General features: G+C 45.4%; 1 protein-coding gene across 7 annotated transcripts in view; it reads left to right on the top strand.

Moving 5' to 3' along the window:
• The window catches only part of LOC102567739 (zinc finger protein 271), a 40,311-nt gene that overhangs the window by 1,026 nt on the left and 20,736 nt on the right, over positions 1-18,549 (top strand). For 6 of the 7 annotated variants that reach the window (XR_009455386.1, XM_059714205.1, XM_059714207.1 and 3 more), the window contains exons 2-3: positions 810-922; positions 16,849-16,923. Coding sequence is in view for 6 of the 7 variants with exons in the window: in XM_059714205.1 (XP_059570188.1) it covers positions 889-922; positions 16,849-16,923 (109 nt within the window). In the remaining variant the exon portion in view is untranslated. Of the gene's footprint in view, positions 1-23; positions 99-809; positions 923-16,848; positions 16,924-18,549 lie in introns of those variants that run through there. The other variant, XM_059714204.1, reaches the window with a different exon arrangement.

Below are 18,549 nucleotides of genomic sequence, written 5' to 3'. Positions count from 1 at the left end.
CCGCGCCGCCGCCCGCCCCGCCCGGCCGGCCCGGGGGCACTGCGGGCCCGGCTGCGGGAGGCGCCGCTGGCGCCGGGGCCTGGGCTGCTCGGCGGCGGGTGAGCCCCGGCCGGGGTTGGGACCGGGATCGGGATCGGGATCCCCGCCCCCCGCGCTGCCATCGGGGCCCCTGTCCGGGGCCGGGTGCTGGTGTCGGGGCCCTGCGCTGCCCATCCCCACCAACGCCAGCACGCCTGGGGCTGCCCGGGGCCAGGGGAGGTTGAGCCCCTGTGCAGGAGCATCGTGGCAACAGCCTTGCCTGCAGAGAAGCCTGAGGGGCCCTGGGGTGGGAAACCGACTCACCCCCATCCTCCTCCTTCCCCGCTGACCTCCAGGCTTTCCTCCAGATCATCCCACCCTGCCAGGCTGGCTGGGCCCTGCCGAGCAAGGTCACTAGGAAGTTTCTAAGCAAACTTGTCATCCCGGGCGCCCAGAGGTGGCCCCTGCAGCTCCCAGGACAAAGGAGGCAAGTGAAGAGTGCAGGGAGCTCCGGAGGAGCCCGGCTTTGGTCCACCGCTGTGAAGAGCCTGGTTGCATGTGCCAGCTGTCAGTAATTGATTATACTGGCAGTGCCAGCACCACCGGCCTGGGGCTCACCTAAGCATGACGGATCGGCCTGTAGGAGAGCCTAGAAAGAAGCAGATGGGAACTTCCTAAAGGGAAGGGCATATAGGAGACTAGATACCGGGAGCCCATATCATGTGGGTGCTGTGTCAGAGCTGGTGGGGTCATGGCCTGGACAGCCAATGCTAAGAGGCTTGCTCTTTCAGGGGCTGGTGACCTTCAAGGAGGAGGTGGTGTGTTTCACTGAGGGGCAGCAAGCGTGCTAATCTGGATCCAAGGGGCGACATGCAGGAGAACTACGAGAATGTGATCTCGCTGGGTAAGGATTCTTGTCTCCTGGGGTGTGGTTGAACGTGGTGGGTCTTGGAAGGGCCTGGGTTGGGTTTTGTGCCCGTTCCTCCCACTGAGCCCTTAGGTTTCGAGGGATCGACTCCACGCTTCCTGGAACCCGAGTGAGTGGGGCTGTCCCCTCTCTAACGCCCAGATTCAGGAACATGGTGGTGATATTAATATATGGACTGGAAGTAGCAATTGTTGGATGACCATCTCTGGCCCATGAAACCCTACTAATGATTGTAATGATCCTTTTGGAGTCTCCTCATCTTCAGGTTTTCCATAGGAATGGGAGACGGTTATGTGATACTCACAATTGTGCAAAATGTCATCGTGTCTCTCCATTTGCAGGATTGGTGCCATCATACGATGCCTTCTAATATGGGCAGATGTAGAGAAAGATAAGTGCTATATCCCCAGTGCCATTACTGCAGCATGTGGGGACTTCAGAATGCCCTAGTGGGGGAATGACACAACCCCCAGCTAGATCTGCCCCTTTCTCCTCTGTGACCAAGATCTCCTTTGTTTGGACTCAATGTTCCTCCAGCACTGAAGCAAATTACTATTCCCACGCCATCATTAGGGTGCGTAGGACTTTCTGGGAATTTAAGAAGAGATGGTTCTAGCCCTGAGGAGTTTACAGACTGAGATACAACACAGAGAGGGGTAGCGTAAGACAAGGAAACAAAGACAACGATCCTGGGATACATTAAGCATTGCTGCATTTCCATAATTTTCATTCCAGATTTTTCTTTTCCCTCATTTCTTATTCTGGGGATCATACAGAGTTTTTACTTGAACAGGTTACTGGATTTGCACAGTTGCTACGTTATTTGTTAAATCCCATCTCGAGGAAATGGTTATAACTGAAGAGTGTCTTGAACAAGGTTACCTGACACCCAGAATATGGGTTATAGTTTCCGCAGATGACTCTTCTACCTGAACCCCACAAGGGCCCTGCTCTGTTTGAGGTTGGGAACTCTTCAGAGAAGGATCTGTTTCTCTCCCTTTGTACAATACCTAGGAGAGGGGGTCTGAGTCCTGGCTGGGAACTTTGGCTGCTGCCACAATACTAATAATGATAATAGTCATTAATAAAGGTCCCCAGTTGTTCATACTTCAGTAGTCTTTACTTTGGGCATACCTTCATTTACTATCAGCCCCTAACTTGCATATATCTCCAACCAACTTTTAACTTCATTCAATTTGCATAAAGACCTGTAAATTTAAAAAAAGAGTTAGTAAGATCTCATCTCATCTCCTTACCAGTGGGTCCAGTAAATATTTTCTAATGAAGCTTTTCCTTTTTTCACCTGTCTTCCTACTTAAAAAAAAATATTTGTCTCTTATTATATTATTTATTTTCATTTGAATTAATCTAAGTCATTGTTACCAGTATTCAAATGATATTATATTACAAATCCAAAATTGCAGCCCTGCCAAGCAGTAGCTTACAACCCAGTACTAACCTCTCCACAAGCCAGTTTGCATTGCAATCCTTCTATGCCTGTTCAAAGGCCAGAAGAAGCAAACAGGGCCTGCTGTATGCCATGAGCTTGGACATAACTGAACTATTTTGATTTTGTGTACATGTTATCCAAGCATAAAGGCACCATACAGTCTAATTAGAGCAAGATGTTCCCAGTATCCCAGGAACCTCCGTAAGAACACTGGAAATGTCCCAGTTTATAATTTAATCAATCAGAACATCTGGTTTCATTTATTGCTACAAAGCGTTTGTTCCACTTCTGTGTTTGCCAGCCCTGTGGAACAACAGCTCAGGTGATGAAATGTTTGGAGTGAAGAGAAACATGGAATGAGTGTATAAATGGTATTAGAGTTGTTCTGTTGCTCAAACTGTATGCAGATGACCCCAAGCCAGCATCTTTTAATAGACTTACATAGACATTGATGAGTTATTCAAAATAATCCTGTACTCCCAGATATATTCCTGTATAGCTACTGAATTGGAAGCTGGCAGTTGTAGCAGCAGGTCATATCTTTTCAAAAAGCACACTTTAATGTTTTTGCCTGGACATTGTGTGACCATAAAATATTAGACCACAGAAGTACCCTGTCACCTGATGCAAAATGCAAGAGGCATGGAAAGAACCATAACTTAAACAACAGAGATACTTACCAATTACTCTTAAATACCATAAAAAGAAAGAAGCTACAGTTGATTGACCAGGGCATACATTAAAACCTTGATCTTGGAAAAATGTGTGCACTCACTTTTCTTTCTATGTTGTGAGCCAGCTCATCAATTAGTATGAAGTGTTGTAGCTCAGTTGAAGTCATACTAGCTAGGGAATCTGGCCTTTGTATAGTCTCACTGAAGCAACAGCAGTTTTTCCATTGGTTTCAGTGGGAGTAGAGTTAGGGATGCTACTGAGTGAGCCCTTTTGAAAATCTCGCCCTTGAAGTATCAAAGAAAAGAATATAGAAGTGTAGAAACAGGGGGCCTTCAGGGCCATTGAATCCAGTCCCCGAGTTCAGTCTACAAGATCACCTACTGCAGATCCCTGCACATCTCACATACAAAACACCTTAATAAAAATATTCCTCAGCATACCACAGGTAGAGAGCAGGGATAACAGGGACACCCCCAATGCCATTCCACTACAGTAGTCTTCCTCAACTTCTTAGAACAGAAGAATTCCCATTTACTGGGTCAAACCATAGGTCTGTCTTGCCACGGTATCCTGTGTCACACAGTGGTAAAGAGTAGATGCTGAAAGGCAGAGGGACCTGGGTATGACCAGGGTTTTATCCACTGTTCCTCTCTCACTTGCAGCCTCCAGCATTTAAGGTTTAGGAAGTTTTAATTCACAGGCTGTACCCCTGACCCCCATGCTCAATAGCTGCTGATGTCCCCTTTCCTTCAAGAATTTGTTCAGTCACTTTGACACTTACTACCTACTAGATGCATCTACGTGTGCATATTAATGCGCTATAATAAATTCTGGTGCTTATCACACTGGAGTTTATTGTTCCCGGGGCGCATTTACACATACACCTGGGATCACAGCACATTGAGCTAAGTCAGCCTGCCAACCCTGGGATGCTCCCCCCGGCTCAATGTGCTGCAGAAGGGGTGAATGGGGCATGAGAGTGCTCCAGTGTGGAGCACTGTTTTTCTCTATCCTTTTTGATGTGAAGGGACCAGAACTAGGCACAGTATTCAAGGTGTGGATGCACTACAGATTGCTAAAGGGAAATGATGAAGCTTTCAGTTTTGTTTACAGTGTGTTTGCCTTTCTGATGGCTGCTGAGCAGGGGGCCTCTGTTTTTAGAGAACTGTCCACAGTGACTCCCAGATCTCTTTCCTGTGTGGTAATAGCTAATTTAGAGTACCTCATCATGTAGGTATAGTTGGAGTTATTTTTGCCCAGGCACATCACTTTGCACTTCTTTCTCTACATTGAATTGCATCTGCCATTTAGTTGCCAATTTACTCATTTGAGCCCAGATCCTTTTGTAGTTCCTCAGAATCCATCTTGGTCTTTACCGCGTTGAATCATTTTGTGTCATTTGCAAATTTGGCCACCTCACTCGCTCCCTTTTCCAGATCGTTTATGAATATGTTAAACAGTACTGGTCTCAATACAAATCCCTGGGGGACCCTGCTGTTTACTTCTTTCCACCCTGAAAACTGACCATTCATACTTACTCTTTGCTTTCCATCTTTGAGCCAATTTCTAATCCACAAGTAGACATTCTCTGTAATCCCATGACTACCTAATTTAGTTAAGAGCCACTGATGGGGAAATTTGTCAAAGGCTTTTTGGAAGTCCAAATATACTATGTCAGCTGGATTGCCCCAATCCACCTGTTTATAGACACCAACAAAGAACTCTAGACTCAACCCCCCTCGGAAAATGCCAGACGTCATCTTTCACTTCTTTTTTTGATTGTGGAACATTAATAAAACAATTCTTCTGTTGCAAAGAGCTCAGAAAGACCACACCAGATCATAATGCTTTTGATGGTATGGATTTCTATTTGAAATCTCTGAGTTTATCTTGTGAATTGTTGAGGTGCTGATATAGAGCAGCACCCTTAAAAGCATCTTGTGGCACTCCAAAGTGCTGTGGCACCCTAGCTGAGAAATACTTCACTACAGCCAAACCATGAATTGGAAAAGTCAAATGCAAATGGAAATCCTTGTCCCTGCTCTATGATGGGCTGGAAACACATTCTTCAATCCAGACGTCTGCATTTATATTTAATTATTTCTCCTGTAAGACAGGAAAAAACAGGAAAATATCATGTTGCATAATGTGCACATTTGAGTATCCTATCATGGATAACAGTCCCAAACAAATTTGTCAAGATGACAGAGTTTTTCTGTAAAACAAGGGAGAATAATAAGAGGTTGCTAATATATCTCCATGTAAAGATATATTTATGGTCTACGACTGATATTTACACAATACCTACTCTCAGTAACCAAAAGTTAAGGGGGCTGCCTGCACACACTTATGGGCCAAAGTGCTTAAGTATGTGCTTAACTATAAACATATTAAGTAATTCCATGTTTTCCAGTAAAGCACTTCAGCTGAAGCTTAACTAAGCAAGTGAATGTCACTGAATTTAAGAAAATCGTCCACGGAAGCTCTGCAAGACCTTTTTATTTGGGCAGGTATTTAGCAAGCAATGTGAGTTGGGAGGACTGATTTTTTGCTATTTTTCTTAGGTGATATTGTATCTGCCTTTATTTATTTATTTTACTGTAAGCTTCCCTGAGCCTTTTTGGGGAAGGGTGGCATATTGAAGGAAGAAAGGAATAAATAGGCTTAAAGTTAGGCTTCTGCTAAAGTGGCTTGATAAATTAGTCATAAACCCCCTTTTTTCCTTTTTGCTGGTTAACAAAAGAATAAAATTGAATATAACCAGTTCTGGATTTTGTGAATAGGTTTAGGTACGAACACAATCAAAGCAATAAAAAGCAATTAGCAACCATGGATGCTGTTTAATGGGTCAGATTCTCCAGTATGCTTGCCTCTGCTTGTCAGCTATAAACCTTGGCTCATTAGAGAGGGGTGCACAAGTGAATCTGGCTCCTTTTTCCATCTTATTTTTTTCTGACTCCATCTATCTCAGGTAGGTCTGGCCCTCATTACTGTAGTACCTGTGTGTATCACAGTTTTCAGTGTTTGCATCTTCACAGCATCCTTGAGAGGTAGTACTGTTGTCCCCATTTTACAGAAGGTATCAAGGGCAAGATTTTCAAAGGCATTTCAGGGCTTAGAGCACCTATCCTCATCTCTAGTTTCCTAAGTAGGCATGTCCTGAGGGCCAGCACAGGTTTGTTGCGGGCAGGTCTTGCCTGACCAATCTTATTTCCTTCTGTGGCCAGGTGACATATCACCTGGACAAGGGAGAAGAGATTGACGTCATATATCTGGACTTTAAATAAAAAAGCCTTTGATCTGGTGTCCCACAATCTCCTCATGGAAAAATTGGCTAACTGCGGCCTCGGCTACATCACAGTCTGATGGCTGGGGAATTGACTCCCAGGTTGGACCCAGAGTGGTAGTCGATGGAAGTGAATCATCATGGTGCTCCGTGACCAGTGGTGTCCCCTAAGGCTGCGTCCTTGGACCTGTACTCTTTAACGTCTTTATTAACAATGTGGACACTGGTGTCAGAGGCGAACTGGCCAAGTTCGCCGAAGACACCAAACTTTGGGGTAGAGCATCCTTACCCAAGGATAGGCTGGTGATCCAGGCTGACCTTGATAGACTTAGAAAGTGGGAGAATAAAATCCTGATGACATTCAATACAGAAAAATGCAAGGTACTCCACCTCGGGGGGGGGGGCGGGGACCCACACCACACCACACCACACCACACCACACCACACCACACCACACTTATAGGCATGGCAGTGCTACATTTGTTAGCACCATGGCCGAAAGGGCCTTGCGGGTCATGATTGACCACAAGATGAACATGAGCCACCAATGCGATGTCGCAGCTGGTAAAGCAAGCAAAACTTGCTTGCATCCATAGATGCTTCTCAAGCAAATCTCAGGATGTCATTCTCCCGCTGTACTCGGCCTTGGTGAAGATGCAGCTGGAGTACTGCATCCAATTCTGGGCTCCACAATTCAAGAAGGATGGGGAGAAGCTTGAGAGAGTCCAGAGGAGAGCCACGCACATGATCAGAGGGCAAGAGAGCAGGCCTTATGATGAGAGCTGAAAGCCATGGGACTTTTCAGCCTGGAAAAGTGCAGGCTTAGATGTGACCTGATGGCAGCCTATAAGTATATAAGGGGTGTGCATCAGGGTCTGGGGGGAATGCCTGTTCACCAGAGCCCCCCATGGGATGACAGGGTCCAATGGTCACAAAATCCTCCAAGACCATTTTAGGTGGGACATAAGGAAAACCTTCTTTACTGTCTGAGCCCCCAAGGCCTGGAATAGATTCCCTCCAGAGGTGGTGCAACCACCTACTCTGGACTCTTTAAGAAACGTTTGGACGCTTATCTTGCTGGGATCCTTTGACCCTAGCTGATGTGACTAGACTCAATGATCTTCCGAGGTCCCTTTCAGCCCTAATGTCTATGAAATCTATGAAATACCAGGGGCAAATCTAAGCAATTTGCCCCAGATAAGATGGGAAGTCCATCGCAGGAGGGGAATCTGAACACAGGTCTCTGAAATCCTAAGCCAGTGCCCAGACCACAAATCTATCTTCCTTTCTTTGTAAATGGTGATATCTTATTATTTGCACTGGGCTATGTTCTAAGAACGTTTTGTCGTAATTTTCCAGGTTGCCTAGAAATCTGTTTTCATTGCATAATTGTGTCATGAGAGTCATACGATGGGTTAAACCTTAGTAATCCTGTCATATAACATCCTTTGGTTGTATTTTTGCCTTTGTGAAATGCTGTGATGAATATGCCTATGAAAACTCAGCAAAACTTACCTTTCTGCAGAAGGCCACTACATGTAGCTTAGGTCTTGAGTTGTCCACAGCTGAGTTTATGTTTAGACTTTCCCAAGGAGCCAATTGAAATAAAAATTATTATGAAGTATAGTCCCTTCAGGTGCTGCGCACTGGTCAGAGGGAGGAAGCCTGGCCCTGAACTTAAAATTAAACAATGCAAGCAGACAAAGGTGATGAGGATACAACCTACAAGTAAATGAATCTGAGGAAGAATTGGCATTGTTAGTTAAATTGGAGAGCTAAGCTGTAGATAAGAAAATCAAAATGTACAAAGATAAATGAAAGGTGCTTCCCCAAGGGAAGAAAAACCAAATGTGCAAATACAGAATGGAAGATAAGTAGCCAGACAATAGCATTGTTAAGAGAAATTGGGGAAGGCAGTTTAAAGCAGGAGGATGCATTGTGGCTGATCACAGACTCCATATGAGTCAGTGATGTGATGCTGTTGGGATGGGGGGAAGAAAAAGGCAACTTGGGTTGCATTAATAGAAAAATTAGATGCAAAACAAGAGAGATAATAGTATCACTTGAGTTGGTGCTTGTTAGGCCTCTGCTGGAGTGCTGTGTCTGGTTCTGGGCACTGCACTTTTAGAACAACATAGAAAAAAAGGGAGAGGACCCAGTGCCAAGATGATAATGGAGTTGGAAAGCGAAATACTAAAAGAAGTTTGAAGGAATTAGGTGTGTTTTGTCTTGAGCAAAAGAGATTAAGGAGGAACATCATAGCTGTTTAAAAAATATTTGAAAGGCTGTCGTAAGTGGAGAAACATTGATTTCTTTTCTACAGGAGGAAGGACACAAGGTAATGGGTATAAATGACAGCAAAGAAGATTAAGATTAAATCTCAGAAAAAAAAAAACTTCCTAACTGCACAAACATTAGGATAATGGGACAAGCTGCCTAGGGTAGAATTTTGTTCATTGGAGGTTTTCAAGAGGATGTTTCAAGAATAGCTTAGGAAAAATGAACCCTGAACTGGTGTAGTGGGTTGGACTAAATGATCCGTAAAATCCCTTTCAAATTTATGATTTTACTTCAGAGGTATACATGGCTGCTTGCAGATATTAACCCTCGCCCCCCAAAAAGACGCTTTAAACTCTGTGTGTCCCTGCACCAAGTCTGGTGCATGGCCAGAAGAGGCATCACATTAACTGGACACAGCTCGCCCAACAACTGTATAGATTGGGCGCTTTAGTGGGGCTTTTTTGGGCGTGTTTATCTAATAGCTGATTGAATCAACTATTAGATAAAAGAGCCTTGCTGAAGCACTCGATATACGGACACTACAGTCAGATCGAAATAACACGCAGCTTTTTCCAGTAAAGCGGTGGGGCGAGATTTGTTTGCTTGTTTTTTTTAACATCTGTAAGCAGCCACGGTTACCTAACGAGCCTTGGCTCTTTTGAAAATGTCCCACCCACTTCAAGCACCAAAGTTAGAAATCTTTGGCCATAGGGTTTAACAGTATGTAAATCAACTTCTACAACCTTTAAGAACCAAGCAGACATTCTGATATTTAATGTAGAGCTGGATATGTATATGAAATAAATTATATAAAACATGGGTGCCTGTGATAGGAAAGGGTTATATTTGATGGCCAGGTGCTTCTCTCCAGTCCTGTGCTTCTGTCATTGTATAACTTTTATCTGCCTTCCACAATCATGGACCTTAATAATATCTTGAGTCCCCCATGTTGTGTCTAAACTCGGGCAGTAAGAGCACTGGGCAGAGGCTGTCCCTGTTTGGTTCTAAAGTTTTTAGCATAGGCTGGGCCTTGCAGACATAATAATCACAAAGTCTAGTGATATAAATAATAATTAGATCTAACTCCATAGGAAACAACTTCAGGGCCCAAAGTGGTGGTGGTGGTAGTGGTGGTGTGTTTTCTTTTCTTCCTTGCACAAAATCATTCATCCCTGCCCAAAGCCGTTAACTGAAACGGATGAGGTCGGGATGAGCTGGGCTTGGGAATCCCCGTGTAAGCTTTCAGGGCCTGTGGTATGCAGGAGTTCATACAAGATGGTTAGAAGGGCCCTTACTAACCCGAAAAGCTAAGAATTGATGAAGAACCAAAGCATATGGCGAGCTGTAGCAGTAGCTCAGTGATAAGCACAGTACAAAATCCTAGGAAAACAGAGAGATGTGTAGAGAATGGATAGATGGATGGCTAGACCAGTGTGTATGATTTTGTCTTCCTCTTAGTGCTCCACATCTAGACCATGTTTTAACATCTCTGCTTTTCCTTCTGTCCCTTATCCAGACTTTGATTGCATTAGTCTCTCCCTCTTCCCCCACCTTCTCAGCCCCATAGCCTGCCAAGGCACATATTCATGCCCTCAGTACCCTGTGCCTTTACAGCCATAACCACTTTCCTCTGGCCTTGATGTCCCCTATAGCCCTAGGGCTGTGCACATATCCACAATGAGATGTGATTGGCCCCCAGTATTGCCCTCCCTGGCATTTTTCTCTTTCTTTCTCCTGTTCCCATCATCATACAACATATTGGGAGAGGGGACAGTGCAGTGGCCACTGTCTATGTGATTAAAGCACAAGAAAGGGTGTCCTGCGACTCTGAATCATAGAGTAGGAATGGATCCAGGCAGTGAGGCTCCTTGTGGGCTGAGTCTGGACTCGCCTCTGGTGGCAGGGCAAATGATGATAGTGTTAACTCTTGAGCCACCATTGATCATTTGCCATTCTCAAAACAAATCCCCAGTGGGGGGAATTTGGGAGTGGGACAAGTGCCTGTAACATTAACCCCTGCAGTTCCCTGAGTTGCATGTTGGCTGTGATCCCGCTGGCTCTGAATTCCTGGTCCCTTCAGAGGATCAGGTGACACAGCTTCACAGCCTGAAATTGGCCTGTGGGCCATACATTTGACACCTCTGCCATTGAGAAATGACCCTCCTGCACCCTACCCAGGGTACTATAGTCCTTTAGGGCCAAGTTTGCAGTCCCAATCTGTATCCAGCTTCCAAGGTATAGGCTGTGGGGGGAAAGTAGATTCTAGCTAGTGTGTCAGAGGGATAGGTGGTGGGGAAGGAGATGGGAGATGAATTGAGGGAGACAGACAGGAGCTACAGGTGAAGCTAGAAGAGAGGTAACCAAGTGCATAAGAGCAGCTCTGGGAAGCAGACAAAGAGAATGGGGGGAAGCTGAAGAGCAAGGAAGGACAGCGAGCAAGGGACAGGTGTGGGAGGTCGGGGGACTAGAGGGATGGTAGGGAATCTTCAAAGGAAGGGTTGGTCTTGTAAATGAATTAATATATGGTGTCAGCAAATCTGTTGGGCACATAGTATGAGCCAAAACCATATTGCAGCTCTATTCACTTTTCTGGAATTAATTTAGGGTCACTTGGCTACAAATTGTGTCTGAAAATGCCAGGACTGGTCTCTGAAATGCAGAACAAAACAGAATTCTCTTGTTCAAGGATAAAAACAGTGTTTCTTTCTCATGTTGTTATTAGCTGTGTACCTTAGAGGAGCTCCTAGTGGTCCTGGTTAGGTTCCAGCAAGGTGCTTTGCCAACACATGAGAGTCAGGCCTGGAGCAGAACCCAGGCACCCTCAGCTAGCTCCAGCTCCCAGTGTATAGACTTCCATCTCCTGTTTTATCCAGTGAGCCTTAAATGCAGATTCACTGGTTTGGGAGAGAAAGGAAGCAGGACCAGTAGCTAAAACCTAAAGCCCCTTCCATCTCAGAGCGCTATCCACCTTAGTCACTTTTCTTCTAGCCCACATACCTCCAACTCCTGGCTGGCCAATGTGTCATCTTCAACAGGAAGGTTTGTGGGCATTCATGGCATTGCCTTGTGGTTACAGCACTTTACTGGGAAGTGAAAGATTCAGGTTCAGACTCCTTTTGGGTTGAAGGGGGCTTGAACCCAGGTCTGCTACTTTCTGGGCTAGTGCCCTAACTACTAGTTCTATCAGGCTCAGAGGTAAAAACTTTGCCCTACTCTTTCACATGCCATTAGGACCTTGGGGATAGTGAACTATAAAATCTGCATAAGGTCCCTGAACTGCCACTTGTGCAGCTCAAGTTATCTGCATAAGTGCTACTTAGCTATCTAATGGTGAAGTTGGATTTTACTTAGGTGTGAGTACTACAGGCGCAGCTACTCCTACTATTACTCTTATTTACTCATATTATCAAGCGCTTAAAATCCCTAGTCATAGACCCCACCATTGTAGACACTGTACAAAACAGAAGCCAAAGTTGGCCCTTGTCGTAAAGATCTTGCAAACTCAGGGTATGTTGACACAGTGAAATGAGGTGTGATTGTAATACAGGTGGCTTTAACACTTGTTTGCGCGTGGGAGCCAGTGTACTTAGTAAGCCAGGGCATGGATTTATACTACACTGGCTGGTCTTCACTAATCTACCTTCTGGACTCTTAAGCTTGTATTAAGAGGGTCTTTTTGCAAAGTGTCTTTTCTCCACTTTGAAGTTGGAGCTCACATTCAGTGCACATTAAAGGGGCCTACAGGTTGAGACAGGGCACTGTAAATTCACACTGCACTCTAACTTCTCTAGCCAGAGAAGAAGCCAGAGAGAAGCAGTTGGTCTAGCTAGTATGGATAACAGTGGTACTGAAAATCAGGCACCACCGGCTACTGGCCATAGAGTGCATCTGGAGTCCCTGGAGGGCTTGTACTTGCCTGTGCCACTGTCTTCACTACTATGGTCAGGTGTTCCAACATAACATGGCTACATCTACCCACACTACAGTCACACATGAATCATGGTCAGAGACCATTTAAAGTTATTCATCAGCATGACAAGCATATACAGTCTCAGTCCATTGGTGGTATAACCATGGTCAAGTTTTTGGTGGGCATTAGAGCAAAGGAGGGCTTTGAGGGAGAGCAGAGAAGTGGCATGGATGTTTACAGTGAGTTACCTTGTAAGTTTGAAGTGGCAGCACAGACAAAAACTTGAAAACCCAGTTAGGCATTTACCAGATTTAAAAATCTGGCCTTCTGTTTCTTCTAACTGCTGCTTAGTCCCTGTTCTTACCTATAAACTGTACATTTTTATCTCTTTTTTTACCAATATAAAAACAGTGCAAACATTCAGAATACTGGAGGAGTATGTTTTCTAATGTTCCTGAGAGATCTGGGTATCCAGCATCTTAAATGTCTGTATGACAACATGCCACCTCCATATGGCTCCATAGTGTTCTGATTCAAAGTTGACCCTACATGTACATTGAACCTGAATATACTTGGGGTCAATTTTAGGAAAAACCACCTTTTACCTGAATATAAGTAAACTACAGATAAAGTTCTTGAACTGCTATTGCCTTTACAAAATCCCAGAGGAGAATCAAATGACCAAGGAAAGGACTTAAAGAGTTAAATACAAAAAAAATTGCACTGAAAAAAAAATCTGATTTGGTATTTTCTTTGCATTTACAAAAATACTTCAAGTAGATAGGTCAAGATGTTCAGTGGCTCAATTATAAGTCAGCCATGAATAGAATTCAGGTACGGTTTTCATGCTTCTGGAGGAAAGGAGCCAGTTTATAATTGGAACAAAGCAGAATGTATTTGTACTTTCATAGCACATGCAGGCCTCCAACTTGATCAGAACCCCATAATGTTTTTTTATGGCCCCTGCGTTGGATCTATGCAAGTAGACTCTTGTCCATGAAATCCCACTGAAGATCATGGGACCTTGCACTAAGCTTGGCCAAGAATCTTATAACAGAATGTTTCCTTTAACAGCAAGTTCTGGTTCATTGAAAACAAAACATTTCATGAGAAACTGCCAGTTTCCAAGGGTGTAGGTTGTAGCTGTGCTGGTCTAAGGACATAAGCAGACAAGGTTCTGTGGGTAAATCCAAAATCTTTTATTAGGCCCATTAATAAAAGTTGGTCTAATAAAAAGATATCAGATTTACCCAAATAACCTTGTCTTCTAGTTTCCAAGACACTTATGTCAGAAAAGGTTTCTCAGCAGTGGGATGGAATTTCCAGTCAAAATGAGAAGAGCATAATCCTGTTTCACTTTGTGGACCAAAAAGATGGTTTTCCAGCCATGTGCTTGCCATTCAGTATACTTACACACTGTTGGCAATTCTACTCCCCATGCAGTGTGGACACAGAACCATTCAGACTGTTGTTGAGCGCACACAGTTGGCTGTGCACTGACTGGGTGAGTAGGTGGCTCTACACATGTACTTGAGCATGAGTCCTGAAAAACATGGGAAGATTCATATTTTAGCTAGGTGATTAGGCCATATACCTAAGATGCAAGAGACCCAAGTTCTAGGTACCCCCAAACTTACAGGGGTTTTGAATCTGCATTTATTTGTATTCCAAACATACTGGTCTAACCATCTGACTGCTGGTTCATTACCCAGCAATTTCTCCAATGCTTCTTTTGAAGCTGGGCCACTTTACCTTGCATTTTAATATGTATTAGCTGGAAGAGGTGAAGTTTCTTCCCGATCCAGGCCAGCACACCAGGCCGTCTCCTGAGAACATCATCCAGCTCACTACATGATGCAGTTTCTTACATAGTTGCTTCTTCCTGGAACCACATCTCTCTCTGGCTAGGGGCAGACATTACACATAAACCAGTTTAAATGATCAGAAATGGGTTTAAACCTGTAACAGAACATAAGTTCAGTGCACATAAACCAGTTTCAAAATGACTGAAACTGGTTTAAGATAAACCTGGTTGAATCTTGTATCAGACTGAACTGATTTGTGTCAAACTGGTTTTTGCAATGTCTGTCCCAGACCCCTTCCTGGTTTAAGTTAAACCAAAATCCCCCAACATTCCACATGCTTTGCAGCCCTAGGCATGTGGTATGCTAGCTAATGCTGAGAGGTGCGTGCGTGCGTGCGTGCGTGTGTCTCCAATTTCACTGGGACAGGCAGACAGGACAAAGGCAGACAAGACAGTGACCACTTAGGGCTTTTTGGAGCTAATCAGCAGGTCAGATGGTAATGTCTATCTGTTCCTTCCTTGGAAAAAAACTGTTTAAGAAGAGCTTGAACTAATGAGAGAGGCGCTTGTTTTGCTGATGAGCTGATAACGCAGTGGTTGTACCAACGCCTTGCTGGTTTACAGCCCTATCAGGTTTGTAGACAGGGAGAGGGATATTAAAAAGCTCAGTATCATTGACAGATGCATGCACTGCACACACCCCCTTTACCTCAGAGTGCTAGCTGGGGGTTGGGGGCTGGCAACACTCCTGCCTCTTGAGCAGCAAGGTGGGGGCTTAAACCCCTCCCTAATCAGAACATCCTGCCAGGGCCTGGCCATGCTGCCCCTCAGCTCAGCACTGTGGAAGGGAAGGGAGCTGAGCCACTGCAGCTGGCATGAAAAGGGAACGTCTATCCACCTCCAAATTGGTTCAAGTTTTGCAGGTTACACTAATCTGCAAAGATTCAATCAATTCAGGCTCAGGCTTTTTGTATGTCTGTCCCTAGCCTTTGTCTTGGCTCCCCAGGGGAACAGCTGCAGAAGGATTGCTGAGGGGGGACCTGGTGGCTGCCTACAAACTCATCAGGGGAGATCAACAGCAAATAGGTAGAGCCCTTTTCTCCCCAGCACCACTTGGGGTGATGAGGAACAATGGTAATAAGCTGATGGAGAATAGGTTTAGGTTAGAGATCAGAAGGCAATATTTTACAGTTGGGGTGGCCAAAATCTGGAACCAGCTTCCCAGGGAAGTGGTCCTTGCCCCTACCTAGGGCAAATTCAAGAGGAGGTTGGATGATCACCTGTCTGGGGTCTTGTGAACCCAGCATTCATTCCTGCTTGTGGCAGGGGGTCAGGCTAGATGATCTGTTCAGGTCCCTCCTGACCCTAGCTACTATGAAACTATAAGAAGAAACTCAGGTGTGTCTAACCTGTAGCATGGTGGTTAGAGCATTGTACAGGACATTATAGTAGATGTAAGTTCAAACCCCTTCTGGGTGTGAAGCAGGCATAGAACTGTGGTATCCTGGCTTTGTGCATTCCCTAAGGAGAAAACACAGAAGGGTGCTCTAATACCGGCTTGTCATGGATTTGTCTGCATGGAATTCATGACTTACACTTGTACGGAGCCTGGCCAGTGTATAGCCTACTGAGTCTGTGCTCAGGAGCTGTATGGATGCTAACAGGTCTCTGCACAGAGGTTAGGATTGCAAACTGTACATAAGGTGCCAAAAATGACAGGTATGCAGCTAGAAAACTGCCATTTGGGCACATAAAAAGAAATAGGCTTCTGCCCCAAGTGTACTTAGCATTAACGTGGGTTTCCTGGCCAAGCACGCTCACTCTTGTGAATAGAGGCAATAGGCAAACCAGTGGATCTTCCATCTCCCTAACCAACATGAGCAGGGTCTTAGTTCATTATTGCTCCAGGCCAGCTGTAACATACTCCCCATACCAGGAGCAAGCAGGGAAGAAAATGTAATTCAGAGGAGTATTTCTGAGGCACATGCTTCCTGGACTGCTCCTGGTATGGAGCAGTTTGCACATCGCCTTTTGTTTAGGGCTGACCCCGAAGTTCATCAAAGCCAGTGGGGTTATTTACACAAAATGTTGTTTGTGGACTGCATTCAGATTTGAAAAGGTACTTGCGCATTGAAAGATGTGGTTAGCACCTAGTGGGAGTTTCAGAAAGTGCCTACGCTCTGCCTGAATACCTTTGAAATCTAGCCTGTGAGGCCCCATTTCCACTGTCATTGAAGGGTGTTTGAGCTCATGACTTTTTTCAGCTGCTTTATCAGTCCCTGCTGTGCATGATACGACTGCAGAGTTTGGCCTTTAGGCAAGTATTGGTTCAGTTTTGCTGTCGTCTGTCCCAAGCCTGACATTTACACTTGATTTAAGGCTGTTTTTGCTGAGAGATGCATGGATGCTGTTCTTTTCTGGGGAGGGAGAGGTTTCCGATTCACACCCACCCAACGGGGAGCACATCTAATTTGCATCCAATCTCTGTTTCCCTTAGCGGAGGAGATTGCAATCAGCTGGCCCCGAATAACTGCCTTTGCAGAGTCGCACAGGAGAAGAGGACTGGTCTCTGGTAAGTCACTGTGAGAAAGGAAGTCTGAGACTGTGGAGTTTGCATTGTTTTGCTCTCCCTTCACCTCTGTGGTTGGGACCCATGCTATAGCGTGGGTAGAAACAAATGTCACTTGATGTTGCATTTCTGCCACAAGAATTTGTTATGGAAGGACAGATAGTGAGCAAATAGACATCCTGACCCTTTGTTTGGCCACATCAGTGGTAGCAACAAAAGACAGCGTAAAATACTGCTGCATTATTATTGCAGGCATCTGTGGTTTGTGGTGGGAGAGTATGAGCTGCCTGGAGCTGCCCACAGTCTCCAGCCATTCTGTGCAGATGCTCTGGGGACTTTAGGGGCCTGATCCTGCATGCTTCAAGAATTTCCAAGCAAGATCGGGCCCCCCAGACCGTGGAAGTGCTTGCCCAACTTTTCCCTCTTACAGAGACGTGCCTAGGGAATCTTGGGGCAATTCGCTGTAAGTTGGGAAAGCTGGGGTCCCCTGCTTATGGAGAACCTCCCAGGGCAATGCTACCCAGGTCCCAGTGTGCAATCACAGTACCCAGGGAATCCCTAGAGCCCTGTGCCTCCACACCAGGACTTGCGTTGGGTCCCCAGCCAACCTGTGCTTCATGCAAAGGCATGGGTGAGTGCAGGCCCCAGTTGGAGGCACAGGGTGCAAGGGCTTACGCAGATCCCACGTCACCCTGCTCTGCGACCAATGGTGACCTGTGACTGCTTAAGGCACAGGTTGGCATGGGGCAGTGAAGGGCACAGGGAATCCCTGGATAAGGGGAACACATTCCCGTTCTCCCACATCAGGTAGCATGTGTTTCACCCAATAAAGCACATCAGTTGTGGTGGGATGTGTCTTCATTTGGAAGTGAAAGAAAACAAAAAATGTACTTTTTCACCTTTTAAAAAGGGGCATGGGGGCTTCTCTGGTTAAAGTTGCAATGGCTTTGCTCCGCTTTATAGAAGCATGCAGATGTAACACCTTATCATAGTATTACTTGGTATTGATATAGTTGTCACATCTGTCTATATCCACAGACTTATAGGAGCTCAGCTCAGCAAATCACATTTTTGTGGCTCTCCTGATGTTGCTGTCCTATGTCAAGACAGAGTAACATAGGCATGGCAAAAGCCCTCTCTACCCCATCCATCCATTTGCAGAATTGGGACCTAAATGGGGTTTACTGAGCTGCTGAAGGCAAATCAGGCATCAAACTGCAAATTGTAAAGAAAAGGGAGAGGAAGGCGGAAACTGTTTTTAGATAAATTTTAATTACATACATACTAATATGCAGAGTTTGCTAGGCAATGATTTTACTTATGCTACTCACCTTTAATTGTTTACAAATTTAAGACTGAGATTTATCAGCAATTCTGGGTGCTTTATGCTGCTCCAGGGATACAGATCAGCATTCGTGACGTGTAGGGGGTGCACGTGGGTGCACATGCACCCCCCTGAGCTTGGCGGTGCACTCCCTGCAAAAACGCGCTGCAGACACTGCGGGCGGTGTCTGTGGGCGGTCCCCAATCACCGCTGGCTGCTGCCACAGCTGCCAGCAGCATCTGTGGGTGGTCGCCGACCACTGGTCAGCACTCGCCACCCTCCCCCTCCACCACCAACAGTGCCGC

The sequence above is a fragment of the Alligator mississippiensis genome, chromosome 11 (genome assembly GCF_030867095.1).
Source record: "Alligator mississippiensis isolate rAllMis1 chromosome 11, rAllMis1, whole genome shotgun sequence".
In the NCBI taxonomy this organism is placed as follows: domain Eukaryota; kingdom Metazoa; phylum Chordata; order Crocodylia; family Alligatoridae; genus Alligator; species Alligator mississippiensis.
This window is presented reverse-complemented; position numbering and strand designations above follow the sequence as displayed.